This window comes from Vipera berus (assembly GCF_964194415.1).
Source record: "Vipera berus genome assembly, chromosome: 1".
Lineage (NCBI taxonomy): Eukaryota > Metazoa > Chordata > Lepidosauria > Squamata > Viperidae > Vipera > Vipera berus.
The window spans coordinates 11528211-11547345 of NC_138202.1; the positions used below are offsets into that span (position 1 = coordinate 11528211).

At 45.3% G+C, this 19135-nt stretch overlaps 2 protein-coding genes across 2 annotated transcripts in view; one reads left to right on the forward strand and one right to left on the reverse strand.

Annotated features, from left to right (window-relative positions):
• TMEM221 (transmembrane protein 221) overlaps positions 1-19135 on the forward strand; it is a gene marked incomplete at its 5' end in the record, with an annotated part of 267333 nt that overhangs the window by 191363 nt on the left and 56835 nt on the right. The gene's annotated exons all lie outside the window — the stretch shown is intronic.
• MEF2B (myocyte enhancer factor 2B) overlaps positions 656-19135 on the reverse strand; it is a 74539-nt gene continuing 56059 nt past the window's right edge. The window contains exons 2-9 of the mRNA XM_081332807.1: positions 18446-18521; positions 16764-16967; positions 15044-15172; positions 10972-11152; positions 9383-9522; positions 7568-7676; positions 6322-6412; positions 656-2387 (exon numbers count right to left, since the gene is read on the reverse strand). Of these exons, the coding sequence (XP_081188933.1) occupies positions 2078-2387; positions 6322-6412; positions 7568-7676; positions 9383-9522; positions 10972-11152; positions 15044-15172; positions 16764-16967; positions 18446-18499 (1218 nt within the window). The 5' untranslated portion in view covers positions 18500-18521 and the 3' untranslated portion in view covers positions 656-2077. The remainder of the gene's footprint in view (positions 2388-6321; positions 6413-7567; positions 7677-9382; positions 9523-10971; positions 11153-15043; positions 15173-16763; positions 16968-18445; positions 18522-19135) is intronic.

The following is a 19135-nucleotide window of genomic DNA, read 5'->3' on the forward strand; positions in this document are numbered from 1 at the left end:
CCAGGTTGCTTGTCTCTTTGATCAGCTTCCAACCATCGTTTCTCGTCCTGCCCTCTGGTGCTTTGGAGAATAATGTGACCTGCTCTTTTTGTGGCAGCCCCTCAAATACTGGAAGACTGCTATCATGTCGCCCCTGTTTCATCCTTTTCTTTAGACTAGCCAAACCCAAGGATGACTGTAACATCCTCATAGCTTTTAAAATCCACGTTGCAAGGGGCTTAATGGATCGTGCTTCCATTACAGGCTTATAATGTAGTCAACTATCAAAATAAATCCAATTAATCTGCAGAAGCAGGAACTCTTCCGGAGATAATTAAAAATAAACAGCAGACACTGCCATCTAGTGGTAAGAGCCACCACCATCACAGAACATTGAGATAAGGGAGGGGTCTCCAGATTAACCCATTTGAAGAATGCAGGGAACCAGACACTTGACTAAATGCATCTCAAAAACCCACAAAGACTTAAAACCAGCAAACTTTAGCATGTGGTATGAATGCTAAGTTTATCACTGGCACGGTTAAGCATATTGTGGGAATGTAGCCAGAACGTCAAGGGCAGAAAGCAATTTCTCCAAAACAAACTGAAACATTCCCCCCCACACACACACACAACACAAGAACCAAGATACTAGAATGATTTGAAAGACGTTTATTTTTTATTTCCAATCTGAATGCAAACCATTAAAAATGGTCTACCTCTCCGTATGCAGATGTCAGGGGCTCAATTGCTAGGGCAGCAAAAGTGTCCACTTTGCCTTTACTCTGACACTGCAAATCCATCCTTCAAGCTATTTATCAGAGAAGCATAAAAGTGACACGTTTGGGATCGGCAGATATTTCTCCTATCCACCAAAGTTCCCTAAACAGGAAAAATGCACACAATTTCAGTGGGGGGGGGGAAAGCAGGAAAACGAACCTCAAAGGTATCTCAAACCCACTTGTCAAGAGTTCTGCGTGAATCCTTAGAAATGCTTTTTTAAATTTTTTTTTTTAAAAAAGACAAGATTGCTTCTGAACATGAACAAAGTGCCTTGCCTAATTACAGGGGTTGGCAACCTTCGGAGGTCTGGCAAGAGTGTACCTTGTAACCAGGGTGTAGTAAGGCTGGAAAAGCAGCTGGGAGTTACCTGTGGGCAGAGGGAAGATTTTTTGTGTGTGCTTATTTTGGGGCTTTGAGAAGCTGTGCAGCTATTTTTAAATTGACGAGATACTTCCAACAACTTATTTCTACTTCCAATCTTATGCAGGTAGTCCTCAACTTAGGTCCACATTTGGGACCAGAATTTCCATTGTTAAGCAAGGCAGTTGGAAAAGCGAGTCGCACCTGATTTTACAACCTTTTGTGCCACGGTTGTTAAGCAAATCACTGCAGGTAAGTGAACCATGCGGTGGTTAAGTGAATCTGGGGCTTCCCCCCCCCCCATTGACTTGGCTTGTTGGAAGCTGGCTGGGAAGGTTGCAAGCAGTGGTGGGACTCAAATATGTGAACAACCGGTTTTCTGTGTGGATGCCGCTTCCGGAAGTCCATCCCGGGCCTGGGCAACAAAAAATTAGCTTACCGGTTTTGCCGAAGTGGTGTGAACTCGCTGAATCCCAACACTGGTTGCAAGTGACGATCACATGGCCCCAGGACATGCTAGTTACTAGGCAAATAAACACATGCCTGTTGCTAGGCACCCAAATTTTGATCATAAGTGTGTGGCGGAAGTGGAAGACCCATCATAGGTCGCTCTTTTTCAGTACCGTTCTGACTTTGAATGGTCGCTCAAAGAATGGCTGTGAAGTCGAGGACTACCTGTAAATGAATGGTTGTAAGTCGAGGACCCTGTGTTTCAAATCTGCTGCCAGTAACCTCTTCTCTGTTCTACCAGCTCCTGAGTTTTTCTTTCATGGGGAGGCTTTTTTTCACCCGTATAATTCTGCAATCAGTTGCTTCCCTATTTTGCCCCCCCCCCCCGTTTTGACTGACAGGTGAACGCAGGTGATGGGCACTGGCGCCTTCTCTCTTGCACATATGCACACGTCTACGCACAGCCACAGCCACTGAGCAGGTGTGAACAAGCCAAGCCTCCCGATTACTTCTGCCACTCCTCTGCAGCAGCCAGCGGCAGGCGATGGGAGGGAACACTGGGCTGCCTCGGTTCTTCTGACAGAGGCCGGGAAAGAAGGACGGAGTAATGATAACCCTTGATATAATCTTCTTGGGGATGGAGGTCCGTGGGGACACTGGAGAGGTTGGAATGCAGCACGGATGTGGAGAGCTGGGGCACAGCCGAGGAACAGCTGGCGGTGGGGGAGGCCCGCTCCGACTTCACACTGATTCGGGTGTGCAAGGAAGGTGAGGTGGGGACTAGAGAGGGCTGGTCACAAATCCGACTTGCTGTTCTGTAGGGAAAAAGAAATGTATTATGTACACAGGTAGTCCTCAACAGACAACCACGACTGGGAGCAGAATTTCCGTCATACGTTGTGATCGCAATTTGAGTCGGATCCAATTTTATAACCAGGTTTAAGACGGTTGTTAAGAGAATCATTGCGGTTGTTAAGTGAATTTGCGATCGGCAAGGGAATGCCATGAACCGATTCTTCCAAATGGACCCTGTTTGCCGAAAATCAGCAAAAAAAGGGCTCACAAATTGTGATGTGACTGCAGGCCACTGCAACCGGTCTGTTGAAGGAAAAGTCTTCATCGTGGTTCAGTCCAAGCCGGGAATAAACAACGTGGCGACTGCTTTAGAAAGAAGGTTGCAGTTTATTGAAGAGGAGAGCCAGACAGGAAGATGGCTCTGGAAGAAAAGAGAGCGAGCACACGTAGGGAGTGGGTTTTTATACCCTCTGGGGCTCTTGAGGTTGTTTCCTGTTCCTGTTTGAGGCTTTGTATTCCCTGTGTCATGTATTTTGACCTGAGTCTGAGTGTGCCCCTTTGGCATCTGTGGGTTAATCCTATTATGTCCTGTCTTAGAGTTTGGGTGGGGTATGTAGATTTTAGTTGTCTTTGTCTTCCTAAGCTTCTAGCTGGAGGACTCCAACCTTCCTGAATGGATTATTTACATCTGCATTTCTCCAGAGCTGGTTTCTGCTTGGGGAAGGGAGACTTGGGACTATTAAGAAAAAACTGGGCCTGCTTTTCTGCCTCTTTAAGATCCTTTGAGGAAATATAATATTTTGCCCTTTTAATATTTCCTTCTCTGGGGGGGCTGACTTCCCACAAGTCGTAAACACAAAGTAGTTAACAAACACCCAAAATTGTGATCACATGATCACGGGGATGATGCAGTGGTCGTAACTGCAAGGACTGGTCGTAAATGTGAGGACCAGATTTTTTCCCCCAGCACCATTGTAACATTGAACAGTCACTAAACAGATGATCATAAGTCAAGAACTACCTTCAGAGAAATCTGTTTATATTCCGAATTCTTAGGGGAGAGATGCACTTAAAGCACAAGATGAATAAAGCTATTCTAAGTTAATTAGCTCTAAAACCCACCCACAACTATTGTTCCTTTATTATTGTCACTTCCTGTTGTCGACCAGCTTCCAAAAATCCCTGTTTGGGGTTTTTTTGCATCACAATCAGATTCCAGGGTTTTGGGGCACAGGAATTGCTCACTGTGGATACTGAATGTGGCCACAAGATGGCAGCAGGATCTTGCTAATGATTCGGTTCATCTGGTTTTTGCATCAAACTTATTGGAGAATCATAGATATTTTTTCAGAACTTATGGGACACACACCTGCACGTGCCTTTAGCCCCAGGAAGTGATTCTCCTCATCTAAACCTGGCTTTCAGATCATCTAGTAATCACAGTCCTGGAATTAATTAGCCCAGCATAAATGAGGAGGGTGGGATTAGCATCCAGAGCAAGCAGCAAAAGCTTCAGAGCCATTGCCTCTGAAGCAAAATAAGCATCGTCACTGTAAACTCCAGATCAGATCCTTTCCTCTTTCGTACCACTTCATCCTGGAGGAAAATAACAACTAGACCGCCAAAGGCTTCTATTCCTGGGCAACACTCAGCATTTTTATCAATAATGAAGAGAAGGACGAGGGGTGACATGATAGCAGAGTTCCAGTATCTCAGGGGCTGCCACAAAGAAGAGGGAGTCAAGCTATTCTCCAAAGCACTTGAAGGCAGGACAAGAAACAACGGATGGAAACTGGTCAAGCAGAGAAGCAACCTAGAACTAAGGAGAAACTTCCTGACAGTTAGAACAATTAACCAGTGGAACAACCTGCCTCCAGAAGCTGTGAATGCTCCAACACTGGAAGTTTTTAAGAAGAGACTGGACAGCCATTTGTCTGAAATGGTATAGGGTTTCCTGCCCGAGCAGGGGGTTGGACTTCAAGGTCCCTTCCAACTTTATTGTTGTTGTTGTTACTTGGATGGAGGAATTAAGGAGATACTTACCAAGTTTACCAGTAACTTAGAGCTGAAAAAGGTGTAGATCACTGTTTCTCAACCTTAGTAACTTTAAGATACGTGCACTTCAACTTCCAGAATTCCCCAGCCTACATATCTTAAAGTTGCTAAGGTTGACAAATATCGGGGTAAATGAAAGTCGAAAGGATGCCTTGAGAGGTAGACTGAATTTAATAGGATGGCATTTATCAGGGCGAAATAGAACCAATTTTTTTGCTGTAGGAAAAATGTAAAGTATGGCATAGGATGGGGAAAACCCCTACCTTCCCAGTAATACCTGTAAAAGAGATTTCCATGCCCTTGTTTTTCTATTTTCTTAAAACAGGGGAGGAATTACCTGTTTTACAAGGTTCTGATTCCTTGGAATGTGTTGCCTATATATTTGCTATATATTTTAGAGTTGATTCTTATATGTGAGAATGAAAATAAGGGCTCAAGTTATTGCACCTTTGGGTGTGGTTATTCAGCCAATAGAGTTTATTTAACAATACCATCTAGCCCAGGGGTAGGCAACCTCATGGACTTCAAGTCCATGAGTCATAAAAGAGCCAAGGTTGCCTACCCCTGATCTAGCCCATCTTCTTTCCTTCTTTCCTTCCTTCCCTCCCTCCATCTACATTGCCCTTCCTTCCTTCCTCTTTCCCTCCGTCTGCATTGCCCTTCCTTCCTTCCTTCCTTCCCTTTCCCTCCCTCCCTCCCTCTACACTGCCATTCCTTCCTTGCTTCTTTGTTTCCTTTCTTCCTTCCTACTGCCCTCCCTCCCTCCCTCCATTCCTTCCTTCTTTTTATTAAATTTATTGGGCGCCCATCTTACCACATGGTAAGTGAGAGCATGATATGAGAGTATTATAAAGCAATTGTCAAAACATTTCCTGAGATCCAGGTATACTACATCTACAGCATACCCCCAATCTACTAAGCTGAACTGTACCCAAGTTGATCAGCTGTTTATCTGCTAAGATTGAGAATCCAGATGGTTGAATTTAGCCATTACCATACAGGCCCAAACAGCAAACTATGGGGCAATTTTGCAACTTAATTCCTTGCCTGGTTGCAATACAAGAGGGCACAGACTGCTTGCCCCTTGCCTGCAAGCTTTCTTGGTTTGGTTTTAGACAGATTGCAGGATTGTAAAATTTCTGAGAGATACCCAAAATGACAGCTCATACCCTGAATTCACACAACAGCCAAACACAATGAACAAACCAAATAGATGGACTTGTTATGGCTTAAGGCAATATCCTGGTTACCAAAACATAAGAATCGTAGGGCTTGAAGGGATCTTGGAGGCCTTCTAGTCCAACCTCCTGCTAAACAGCATCCTTTATAGCAGGGGTCTTTTTGGCCCTTTTATGCCTGGCTGAGGAATTCTGGGAGTTGAAGTCCATAAGTCATAAAAGGGCCAAGTTTGAAGACCCCTGCTTTATAGCATCTCAGTCAAATAGTTATCCACTCTATTTTTGTAAACCTCCAATGAGGCTAAGACAGGGGTAGGCAACCTTGGCCCCTTCATGACTCATGGACTCCAACTCCCAGAATTCCTGAGCCATCATGGCTCAGCTTGGAAACCTCTCCCTTTCCCCTAGCATGGCTGGCTCAGGAATTCTGTTTTTTTTTAAAATCTCATTTATATCCCGCCCTTCTCCGAAGACTCAGGGCGGCTTACAATCTAAGAAGCACAATCTAAGAAGCACAAATCAATGTGCATGAGTCATAATAGAGCCAAGGTTGCCTACCCCTGGGCTAAGACAACAGCTGGATTCCCATAACATCCTGAAATGTAACTGTCCAACACCACATTTAGCCTACTTGAGCATTGTGAGAATTTAGGCACAAAGGGGTTTCCGTGCAGTTGTTGGTCACTCTTTGCTCAGGTCATTGCAACATGCCACTTCTTACCCTGGCATCAGATATTCTCGGTGTTGCCAAGCCGCTGTGGTGTTTCCTTGGAAGCCAAAGGGATGTGGGGTGCTTTCTCCCAAAGCATATTCTGAAAGTCAATCAACAAGAAAACAAGAAGGCAGACAAATATTACCACTGAAGATCTAGTGCAGGGGTAGGCAACCTCGGCTCTTTTATGACTCATGGACTTCAACTCCCAGAATTCCTGAGCCAACATGGCTCAGCATGGGAACCTTTCCCTTTCCCCTCAGCATGGCTGGCTCAGGAATTCTGGGAGTTGAAGTCCATGAGTCATAAAACAGCCTAGGCCTAGGCCAGGAGTAAGCAACCTTGGCTCTTTTATGACTCGTGGACTTCAACTCCCAGAATTCCTGAGCCAGCAAGACTCAGCATGGAAACCTCTCCCTTTCCCCTCAGCATGGCTGGCTTGGGAATTCTGGGAGTTGAAGTCCATGAGTCATAAAAGAGCCGAGGTTGCCTACCCCTGATCTAGTGGGAAGTTTAAAGAATCCAAAATAAACAATTCTGACATGGTATAGGGTTTCCTGCCTGAGCAAGGGGTTGGACTAGATGACCTCCAAGCTCTCTTCCAACTTGATGATGATGATGATGATGATGATTATTATTATCAATTGGATAATAGCCATTATAATATGCTTGGCTCATCTAAAAGCTTCAAGGTAGTCGTAGGCTTACGACATTCATTTAACATGCTGCTGACTCAGGAATTCTGGGAGTTGAAATCCATGAGTCATAAAAGAGCCGAGGTTGCCTACCCCTGCGCTAGACACTCAGTGACCAGATAGAAATTATCCTTTCTTAGCAATGATATGGAAGTGGTTTGTTACTGCTGTCATAACATATTAATCTATTTTTTTAAAAAAAAAATCACAGTATCCACAAACTAGTCAGTTCAGCATGTGGCACAGGCCAAACATGCCTAGATGGTTTAACTTAGTGTAAACCATGGTTGAATTTACCTTGAGTAACTATGCTGGCAGACACAATTTATAGGTTGCCATAATGCCCGCCAATGGCCTGATTTATATGCCATGTTAACCATGATGAGGTTGAGCGGTATATAAGTCTAACTGCTATTGCTGTTGCTACCAGGGTTAGGAAATTTTTCATAGGACTTAGAAACTTAAGCAAGCATAGGTGCCAGAAGCTCACTGGGATTGGCCTTGGGATGGCATGAGATGAGGTTTTTTATTCACACATAGAAACACTGTGTGGACCATACCTGGTGGGGTGGAGGAGAGGAAGGGGTATCCTGGTAGCCCACGTCCAGAGAGACCTCCCGTGGGCAATACAGGACTCAGATTCTGAAGCCCAGGAGGATACAACGGGCGCTGTGGGGAAAGAGAATCAGGTTGAGATCACCTTCTGTAATATTTTTCATCTACTAACCCATCAAATGTTCTTCTCAATGTTGTTGTTAGTTGCGAAGTCGTGTCCAACCCATCGCGACCCCATGGACGACATTCCTCCAGGCCTTCCTGTCCTCTACCATCTTCTGGAGTCCATTTAAGCTCACGCCTACTGCTTCAGTGACTCCATCCAGCCACCTCATTCTTTGTTGTCCCCTTCTTCTCTTGCACTCGATCTTTCCCAGCATTAGGCTCTTCTCCAGTGAGTCCTTCCTTCTCATTAGGTGGCCAAAGTACTTGAGTTTTAGCTTCAGGATCTGGCCTTCTAAAGAGCAGTCAGGGTTGATCTCTTCTAGGACTGACTGGTTTGATCGTCTTGCAGTCCGAGGAACTCGCAGGAGTCTTCTCCAGCACCATAGTTCAAAGGCCTCAATTCTTTGGCGCTCAGCCTTTCTTATGGTCCAACTTTCACAGCCATACATTGCAACTGGGAAAACCGTGGCCTTGACTATACACACGTTTGTTGGCAGGGTGATGTCTCTGCTTTTTAGTGTGCTTTCTAGATTTGCCATGGCTTTCCTCCCCAGGAGCAATAGAGGACAGTATCTGCAGAACAGGGTTGAACTGTGGGATTCCTGGCGTCTCCTGAGTTTGGTTGTTTCCTTGCAGACATTTTATTACCCAACTAGGTAACGTTATCAGTGTCAGGGAGTGTGGAGCTTGCTCCCTGGGACACTACGAAGGGTTATCAATACAAACCAGTTGCCAAGTACCAAAACCGCAATCACATGACTGCAGGTGTGTGTGTGTGTGTCTGTGTGTGTCTGTGGGCATCAGCACTTCAAAAACAGGCCATAGGTAGTTGGGGGGAGGGGCACTGTAATTATGAATGATTGCTAAGCAAGCAGTTGTTAAACAAGGACTACCTCTAATGCAGAAGAGAGGGTATATCATGTAAGAAAGGAAGTGGAACAATGGCCAAGCGTCTGAATTTTGATCACGTGATGTCGGGGGATGCTGCAATGATCATGTGAAACATGGTATTAAAGTTACTTCTTTTAGTTGTAAATCATGGTTGTAAATCAAGGACAACCTGCATTCTATTCCACCCATCACTGGCCTTAGCCCTGCATTAAGTGTCATGGTGGCGCAGTGGTTAGAATTGCAGCATTGAAGGCTAATTCTGCTGACTGCCGTCTGCCAGCACTTCGGCAGTTCGATCTTGACCGGCTCAAAGTTGACTCAGCCTTCTGAGGTCAGTCAAATGAGGACCCAGATTGCTGGGAACGAAAGGCTGACTCCGTAAAACATCTTAGAGGGGGCTATAATCCATGCTATAATCCATGAAGCGGATTATAAGTCTAAGTGCTATTGCTATTTATCTGCATATGACCTTTACCCTCTTGGCACTGACCTGTGTCTCTTGCCCAGAAGTTGAATCTTTGGGTCATCTACTCCAGAGGTCCCCAACCCCTGGTCCATGGACCAGTACCGGGCCGCAGCATGACCAGCAACTGGTCTGCACAAACAAGCAAAGCCCCATCCACGGGATGCAGGAAACACACAAAACCACACACCCTCCGGTCCGTGGAAAAACCTCTCTCCATGGAACTGGTCCCTGGTGCCCAAAAGGTTGGGGACCTCTGATCTACCCCCCAAAAAACAGATGGATACTGTAAGTTACTCACAGTGGATGTTAGATTGTTCCTGCTTGCAGAAGGGCGACCTTCCACACGATGGGAGTCAGCCCCCAGGTAGAGCGGAGGAGGGGTTTTGCTCGACAATACACGGCTGAGGTTGCTATGGGAGAAGATCGAATACCCAATACCTGCAGAGTGAGAAAAGGGATGAAATTCAGGCTGATGACGGCCCAGAAGCCTTAGCTCCTGCTTGTAAGCGGGCAGCAGCCTGCAGTCCCCCGCCAATGCCCCCTTTCCTAGATCCCCTGCCGTACCAAAATGCTGTAGTATCACTTGTCATGCAAGTGGGCAGGAAACCACCCTTGAAATAATTATTTAACATTCTGGGAGTTGAAGCCTTAAAATTGTCAAGAGTGGACACCCCTGGGCTAAACAGACCCAGTTCCTTTAGGTCTTCTTCATCGGATTTAGGATTTATCTCCATCCTCGTTGTTCTTCTCTGCACTCTTTCCAGCTTCTCAATGTCAGCTGTAAGGACCTGCCTCAATCCCTCTTCCCAAGGAAGCAGAACTCCTGGAATAGCTTCATTCCAAAAGGAACTTTTATTAGGAGAAGTTGACAGCAGGCACAGAAGGCAGGATCTGAGTGTTTCCCGGGCGAATCAATAGGTTAAAGGAGCAACTGGCAAACCCCACCCCAATAGTCAAACCGGCCAGTTCAAATGGCCCAATCCCCAGGTGTGAATCCGCCATGGGAACGGGGTTGATAAGGCGCCGTTCACAAGGCTGTCAAGCTGTTTGGTCTTTACGCCTCTTCGTCCCCAGCTAGAGATAAGACAGATGTCTGGAGGCACATTCCTTTCTCACCCCAGGCCAGCATCAAGGGAAATAGATCAAAGAGCAAGCAGATAGAGCTGTGATGGCGAACCTATGGCACGGGTGCCACAGGTGGCACACAGAGCCCTCTCTATGGGCACGTGTGCCATCGCCCCAGTCCTAGGCTTTCAGCTGGGTTTTATAAAACCTTTTCGCTTTAGGCCTCTGCCGACGTGTGCAAGAAAAAAAAGGATCAATCAATCAATTTCAACTTCTCGCAGGGAAAAAGAAGTTGTCGCAAAGTTGGAATTGCTTGATTGAACTTTTTAGTCCCACCCAGTCTGCCATTACTATTGCAGCCACGCCCACCCAATGGGCCACGCCCACCCAAAGGGCACCCGACGATACATAAGTGGGTTTTGGGTTGCAGTTTGGGCACTCGGTCTCTAAAAGGTTCGCCATCACTGAGATAAGAGGAAAGCGGAGAGGATACGTTGCAGCGCCAATAGCCCCCACCCCACCCCCCAGAATTATGGCAGAACCTGCAAGAATAAAGAAATCACACACACACACACACACACACACACACACACACACACACACACACCAACAACCGGGTTCTGACAGTCGTTCTTAGCTGGTGGAGATGCGGACACTGGATTCTACTTGCGGTCTGACTGGCAAGAGAAAAACTGTCAACTTCCCATCGTCTCAACATTATGCCATTGTTGAGGCAGCCCAAGCTGTAAGTTGAAGGACTATCTGTACTTGGAGAAGTGAAACTGAGGCATCTTATACCAGCCTCTTTTGGGAACGACATACCTGGTCCGAGGGTTGCTGTGGACCGCACCGAAGGGACGGCTGCTTTGGGAAGAGTTGCCTTGAACTGCTGCAGACGGTTCTGCTGAACAGGAGATTCGGCTGAATTGCACGCACCACCCTCGCTTCCGGATTGGGGGGTTCCCATGGATGCCCCCTCGAGACTCGAGAGGGAAGCAGCCGACTGCAAGGAAAAACAGGACATCGAAAAGATCGGGAGGGGGGAAAAACGTGATTATCTGGGCTCTTTTGAAGCGGAACGGAATAAGCCTGTCTGCCGAGGACGTCCTGACAAGATCTGTTGAAAATCTTCCTCTGTGTGATGGGGTGTCCAAGGCTTGGCAGCGTTAAGATTCATGGACTTCCATGCCCAGGATAAATACAGGTTGTCGTCAAGTTACGACCACAGCCGAGCTCAACGTTTATGTTGCTATGCGAAACGTTTATTGAGTTTTGCCCCACTTTACAGCTTCTCTTGCCACAGTTGTTTAAGTCAGGACGTGGCTGCAGTTGTTAAGTTAGTAACACGGTTGTTAAGTGAATCTGGATTCCCAATCGACTTTGCTTGTCAGAAGATTGCAAAAGGGGATCGTGTGAAACCCCTCCCCCGCCCCCGGGACACTACGACCGTTTTAAATATGAACCACTTGCCAAGCAAGTGGTTATGATTATGTGATGGTGGGGATGCTGCAATGGTCATAAGTGTGAAAAAGGGTCATAAGTTACTTTTCCCAGTACTGCTGTAAGTTTGAATGGTCACTAAATGTTGTAAGTCGAGGACTACCTGTATTTTCAATCTGGACTGGACTGGACTAAAATAGAACAGAACAATACAGAAATTGGAATAATAGAATAGAATAGAATAGAATAGAATAGAATAGAATAGAATAGAATAGAATAGAATAGAATAGAATAGAGCTGGAAGGGACCTTGGAGGTCTTCTAGTCCAACCCCCTACTCAGGCAGGAAACCCTATACCATTTCAGACGAATGGCTGTCCAGTCTCTTTTTGAAAACCTCTGGTATTGGAGTATTCACAACTTCTGGAGACAGGTTGATCCACTGATAAATTGTTCTGTCAGGAAAGGACTCATTCTATTTTTAACAACAATAACAACAACAACAATAAAGTTGGAAGGGACCTTGGAGGTCATCTAGTCCAACTCTCTGCTCAGGCAGGAAACCCTATACCATTTCAGACAAATGGCTGTCTTCTTAAAAACTTCCAGTGTTGGAGTATTCACTGCTTTTAGAGGCAGCTTGTTCCACTGGTTGTTTTCATGGTTCCAATATTACATTAACAACAACAACAACAACAACAACAACAACAACAATAATAATAATAATAATAATAATAATAATAATAATAATAATAATAATAATAATAATAATTTGGAAGGGACCTTGGAGGTCATCTAGTCCAACCCCCTGCTCAGGCAGGAAACCCTATACCATTTCAGGCAAATGGCTGTCCAGTCTCTTCTTAAAAACTTCAAGTGTTGGAGCATTCACCACCTCTGGAGGCAGGTTGTTTCACTGGTTAATTGTTCTAACTGTCAGGAAGTTTCTCCTTAGTTCTAGGTTGCTTCTCTCCTTGACTAGTTTCCATCTGTTGCTTCTTGTCCTGCTTTCAGGTGCTTTGGAGAATAGCTTGACTCCCTCTTCTTTGTGGCAGCCCCTGAGATACTGGAAGACTGCTATCATCACCCCTCGCCCTTCTCTTCGTTAAACTACACATACCTAATTCCAGCAACCGTTCCCTATATGTTTTAGCCTCCAGTCCCCCAATAATCTTTGTTGCTCTTCTCTGTACCCTTTCTAGAGTCTCGACATCTTTTTTACATCGTGGTGACCAAAACTGGATGCAGTATTCCAGGTGTGGCCTTACCAAAGCATTGTAAAGTGGTATTGGTACTTCACTTGATCTTGATTCTATCCCTCTGTTAATGCAGCCTAGCAATGTGTTGGCTTTTTTGGCAGCTGCAGCACACTGCTGGCTCATACTGAAGTGATTGTCTACTAGGACTCCGAGTTCCCTCTCACAGTTACTGCTATTGAGCAAGGTACCACCTATACTATACCTGTGCATTTGATTTTTCCTGCCTAAATGTAGAACCTTACTTTTTTCACCATTGAATTTCATTTTGTTAGATAGCGCCCTGTGTTCGAGTCTGTCCAGATCCTCCTGTATTTTAAGCCTATCTTCTGGAGTATTGGCTATTCCTGCCAGCTTGGTGTCATCTGCAAATTTGATGAGTTCCCCATCTATCCCCTCATCCAAATTGTTAATGAAGATATTGAAGAGCACTGGGCCCAGAACAGAGCCCTGGGGCACCCCACTACACACTTCCTTCCATGTAGATGCAGTTCCATTGAGGACCACACGCTGAGTATGGCCTGTCAGCCAGCTACGAATCCATCTGGTGGTAATGCTATCTAACCCACATTTTTCTATCTTATCATGTAGTAGGTTGTGATCTACTTTATCAAATGCCTTACTGAAGTCCAAGTAAATTATATCTACAGCATTCCTCTGGTCCACTAATTGTGTCACTTGGTCAAAGAATGTAATAAGATTTGTCTGGCATGATCTGTTTTTGACAAACCCATGTTGATTTCCACATCAGTGGGGCGGTGTGTGTGTATGTGTATTGCTGAATCCAAAGAGTTCACATGATGAAATGTGCAGGTTATTACGTATAAAATTCTCCTCCTCTATGCATGATAGAGATTTTATATGACATGCAACTTCTGGCAAGCAATTTCTCCCACTACAATGTGTTCTCTCCTTCATGACTACCAATATATGCATTTTAAAACATCAGTTCCATTTATACTTTTGAACTGGTGACTCCGTTGCAACATTTAGAAAAGTAAAAAGTGAGCACATTTCTTGGCTAGCCTATTCGAAGTCTGTTCTAATCTGGCTGGAAGCATTTTTGTGACAATTCTGGAAGTTTTCCAAGCTAAGTTTGGAACAGTTCCAATCCAAAATGCTCAAAATAATATCTGAATCCTTCCACCACAGTCAAAACTTTCCAAACGCTTAAGAGTACTTTGCATGCAACCTGCCTTGCACATCTGTACTATGCATTTTTTTAAAAAAACATTTTGAACCCACTTTTAGGAGGCAAATTCATAGCAGGACCTGTACAGGTGGTCCTTGACTTACGACCACAATTGAGCCCAAAATTTCTGTTGCTAAGCAGGACAGTTTTTAAGTGAATTTTGCCTCATTTTCTTGCCACAGTTAAGTGAATCACTGCAGTTGTTAAATCAGTGACACGGTTGTTAAGTGAATCTGGCTTCCCCCATTGACTTTGCTTGTCAGAAGCTCGCAAAAGGGGATCGCGTGACACACACCCCCCGGGACACCACAACCATGATAAATATGTGCCAGTTGCCAAGCGTCTGAATTTTGATTGTGTGACTATGAGGCTACAGCAACAGTTGTAAGTGTAAAAAATGGTCATACGATTTGGTCACCACGATGTAAAAAAGATTCTAGAAAGAGTCCAGAGAAGAGCAACAAAGAAGATCAGGGGACTAGAGGCTAAAACATATAAGGAATGGTTGCTGGAATTGGGAATGTCCACTTTAATGAAGAGAAGGACGAGGGGGGACAGGATAGCAGTCTTCCAATATCTCAGGGGCTGCCCCAAAGAAGAGGGAGTCAAGCTATTCTCCAAAGCACCTGAAGGCAGGACAAGAAACAATGGATGGAAAGTAATCAAGGAGAGAAGCAACCTAGAACTAAGGAGAAATTTCCTGAAAGTTAGAGCAATTAACCAGTGGAACTACCTGCCTCCAGAAGCGGTGAATGCTCCAACACTGGAAGTTTTTAAGAAGAGAACGGACAGCCATTTGTCTGAAATGGTATGGGGTTTTCTGCCTGAGTAGGGGGTTGGACTAGATGACCTCCAAGGTCCCTTCCAACTTTACTACTACTACTACTACTACTACTACTACTACTACTTTTTTCAATGCCATTGTACCTTCGAACGGTTACTAAACACACTGTTGTAACTCAAGGATTATCTGTGGCAGTTTGTTTTTTATCCAAAGCAATACTCACGCTAAGTTTTGGACGGGCTAACCTAAGGTCCATTCCTTCATCAAGCTGCCTCAGTTTCTCAGCTGGGTCCAAAGCTTCTACAAGATCCAGTTCTGCACCTTCAAAGCCCAGGCCTTTTCGTTTCAGGGTCTGCAGCCATTCCAAAACATTAATAATACAGATGTAAAAATCAAACAAATAGAATGCTGTTAAATAAAGCCAATCCGAAGTGCAATTGAGTCACATGACCAATTTTTTGTTCGGCTTACAGAGATAATCTTCAATTTACGACCATAATTGAACCTGGAATTACAGTTGTAACTCACGGTAGTCATTAAGTGGGTCACCTTGTGACTACACCCGATTTTATGATCTTTTATGCGGCGGTCATTAAGCAAATACTGTGGTTGTTAAATAAATGCTGCAGTCATGACGCTATGACTGCCTATATTCCCCAATGGATAGAAAGCGCTATTCAAGCTTTACAAAATTCATTTCAATAGAAAAACAGAGTTGGAAGGGACCTTGGAGGTCTTCTAGTCCAACCCCCTGCTCAGGCAGGAAATCCTATACCAGGGGTAGGCAACCTTGGCTCTTTTATGATTCGTGGACTTCAACTCCCAGAATTCCTGAGAATATTTTTAGCTCAGGGCTGGGCTGTGGGGCCCTCGATGCTCTCTAAGCTTGGCTGTTACTACTTATTTGTCAGGGATGATGTTACCTAGTTGGGTTAACAAAACGTCTGCAAGAAAACAACTAAGCTGGTTTCTGATATTCCAAAATCCGAAGAGCACTTTGAGGGAGTTGAATTTTATTGTCTGTGGAGATTCTCAGTCATCCAGGTCACGGTTGTCCCATAGGTTCTTTTCGAAGTGCACACTTCAAACCCCAACGCAACATACGTGCGCACTTCAAACAAACCCAAGAATACACTAGGACAGCAGCTTGTCCACCCCAAGGATAAGACACTCAGACACAGAGCAACGTGGTATATGCAGTACAATGCAGCGAGCCACGTGCAGATCTATACGTTGGGGAAACAAAACAACCGCTTCACAAACGCACGGCACAACACAGGAGAACAAACCCATCAGGACAAGAGTCAGCAGTCCATCTGCATTTAAGAGACAAAAGGCCACTCTTTCGAAGACGGCAAAGTCCACATTTTGGACAGAGAGGACTGCTGGTTTGAAAGAGGGGTCAAAGAGGCCATCTGTGTCAAAACTGAACAGCCCTCTCTCAACAGAGGGGGAAGGATATGACAGTCTACAACACAGTCCTTTCAGCAGTTCCAAGAAGGCTCCACACCCATTTGCACTACTCAGGTGACCCTGACGACACAGATAAGCCTCCAAGTGGCCTCAATGACTGTCTAAAACAGAGGTCTCCAACCTTTTGGGCACCAGGGACCGGTTCCATGGAGAAAGGTTTTTCCGCGGACCGGTGAGTGCGTGGTTTTGTGTGCTGCCTGCATCTCGCGGATGGGGCTTTGCTTGTTTGTGCAGACTGGTTGCTGGCATGCCGTGGCCTGGTACCAGTCCACGGACTGGGGGTTGGGGACCCCTGCTCTAAAAGAATGCAAATGACCAGCTGTCTGCGAGGAGTATAAATCCTTCCAATCCCCACCATCCAGACGGAGCTGAAGAAGCTTCTTGGATGAGAAGCGAAACAAGAAAACAAGGAAGTCCCGTTGCCTGCTGAAAAAGCACCTTTGAATTTTAGGAGCCTTCCCACGTTTTACCTCCAGAATATCCGAGTTGGTTCGGCTCTCGTGGGGTTCACTGTACTCCGTGTACTTCAAGAGAACCTTGTCCATGTCCGTGCTGGCATACTGGAAGAGCCGGTTGGTGCTGTTGAAAATGATCAGGGCGATCTCACAGTCACACAGTACGCTGAGCTCGTAGGCCTTTTTCATCAACCCAAACTTCCTCTTGGTGAAGGTGACCTAACACAGGGCAGGAGAAACAAAACACAGCTAGTCCTTGACTCACAAGCACAGTCGAGCCCAATCTGTTGCTAAGTGAGACATTTGTCAAGCGCCCCCATTTTGCGACCCTTCTCGCCACAGCTGTTAAGTGAATCACTGCGGTTGTTAAGTTAGTCACACGGCTGTGAGGGAAATCTGGCTTCCCCCTTGACTTTGCTTGGCAGAAGGTCACAAAAAAAGATCACGTGACACCCCCCCCGGGACACTGCGACCGTCATAAACGTGAATCAGCGGCCGAGCCTCTCAATTTTGATCACATGACCATGGGGACGCTGCAACAGCCAGTAAGTGTGGAAAACAATCATAACCATCACTTGTTGTAACTTTGAATGGTCACTAAGTGAACTGTTGTAAGTTGAGGTCTACCTGTAAGAAATGGGGCAGATTTGGCCAGGAATTTAAAGCCTACAGAATCATCTGGCACTCAGTTTCTGTCAACACAAAGGCGTTACTCCAGGGGTCTTCAAACTTGGCCCTTTTATGACTTGTGGACTTTAACTCCCAGAATTCCTCAGCCAGGCACACGTGCCTGACTCAGGAATTCTGGGATTTGAAGTCCACAAGTCATAAAAGGGCCACGTTTGAAGACCTCTGCTTTAAAGGGATGTTGCACAGGACAACGTGTCTGGCTGAGGAATTCTGGGATTTGAAGTCCACAAGTCATAAAAGGGCCAAGTTTGAAGACCCCTGCATGACTCCCTCCTTAAGCCCCCATAATGCTATTCAGGTCCTCCTTTTCTCGCTCTTCCTTTGCTTCAAAACGTTTTGGGCCTGCATTTCTCAACCGTGCAGCTAAGCTGGGCAAACCGATGGTTGTTGACTCTGGTTCGCGAGTTAACTCCCAAAGACAAATGACTTTGAGAACTGAAAAGGGTGTAGACTGAGGTACGTCTCATTTTATCCCCAAACAATCCTGTGAGAAGCCTGGATTAAGAAAAAAAAAGTATTACCCAAAGTCACTTAATAATGTTTCTGGCTAAGTGGGTGGAGAGCACGGTCCCTTTTAACAAGTGTAATGAGTCAGCAAGTTTTTAAATCTTTTCCTCTCTCATAAGCTCCTTTTTCTTCTTTTTTATTTTTCCTCTCTTTTTCCTTTTCTCCTTTCCTCTTTTTCTTTCTTTCTTCCTTCCCTTCCCTTCTTTTCCTCCTCCCTTCCCTTCTCTTCCTTCCTTCCCCTTTTCTCTTCTCCTTCCTTCCTTCCTTCCTTCCTTCCTTCCTTCCTTCCTTCCTTCCTTCCTCCCTCCCTCCCTCCCTCCCTCCCTTCCTTCCTTCCAGATAGTCCTCAACTTACAGCCCTATGACTTTTAAAATGGCTCCTTCAATTTAAACAGTCTCTCCAGGTTGGCTAGAGATGATGGGAGCTGTAGTCCATAGCAGAAAAATCTGGTCAGAGGTCCATCTGATTGCTAGTCCACTTCTGCTTTAGAGGCACTTACCTGCCGGTTCCGTTGGTCCAAGATTCGGCTAATCTGTATCTTTTTTCGGCCCATTGCAGTCCAGGGGATGAAAGAGCTTTGATAAGATGAAAAAAAAGGGATGTTATTTGTATATTCAGGAGTTTTTAGACTGGCAAAACCAGATTTGAAGTGAGAGTTGAATCTAATTCCAAACCAGCTTAATCATCACAGCTCCTACTCTGTGAATCTGGAGATTTTTTAGTTTTTATGGAAATCTAAGGGATATTTTTAGCTGTTGCATGAACTACTGATCCTACAAGGGGGAGAAAGGAGTCACGTAGCAAGCAAATCCATTTCAAATCACTTTAAAACCATGATGGCAAAGTTAGTCTGTAACCTGGGATTATTCCAACTCTGGAGTAATTAACCTTCCCATTCTGACCTGCTGCCCACAACAAGCCTCAGAATCAGCAACAGTCAGTTTTTCCACTTCCCTGCCATTATTATGACATGATTTCAGTGTGCTGCGTAAGCGAGGACATAAAGAAACTTTTAAAAAGGACTGTAATGTATTGGGTTTTGTCTTACTAAAGAGTATCATGTGGGGTTAATTGCTGGAATGTTGTTTAAGCAGGGAAGCTGGCTAACGGCTCCCACCTCCTCAGACAACCCGTCTCCAGCGCAGCCATTGGCTGTTTCTAGGGTGGCAATAGGTTGCTTTAAACCTAT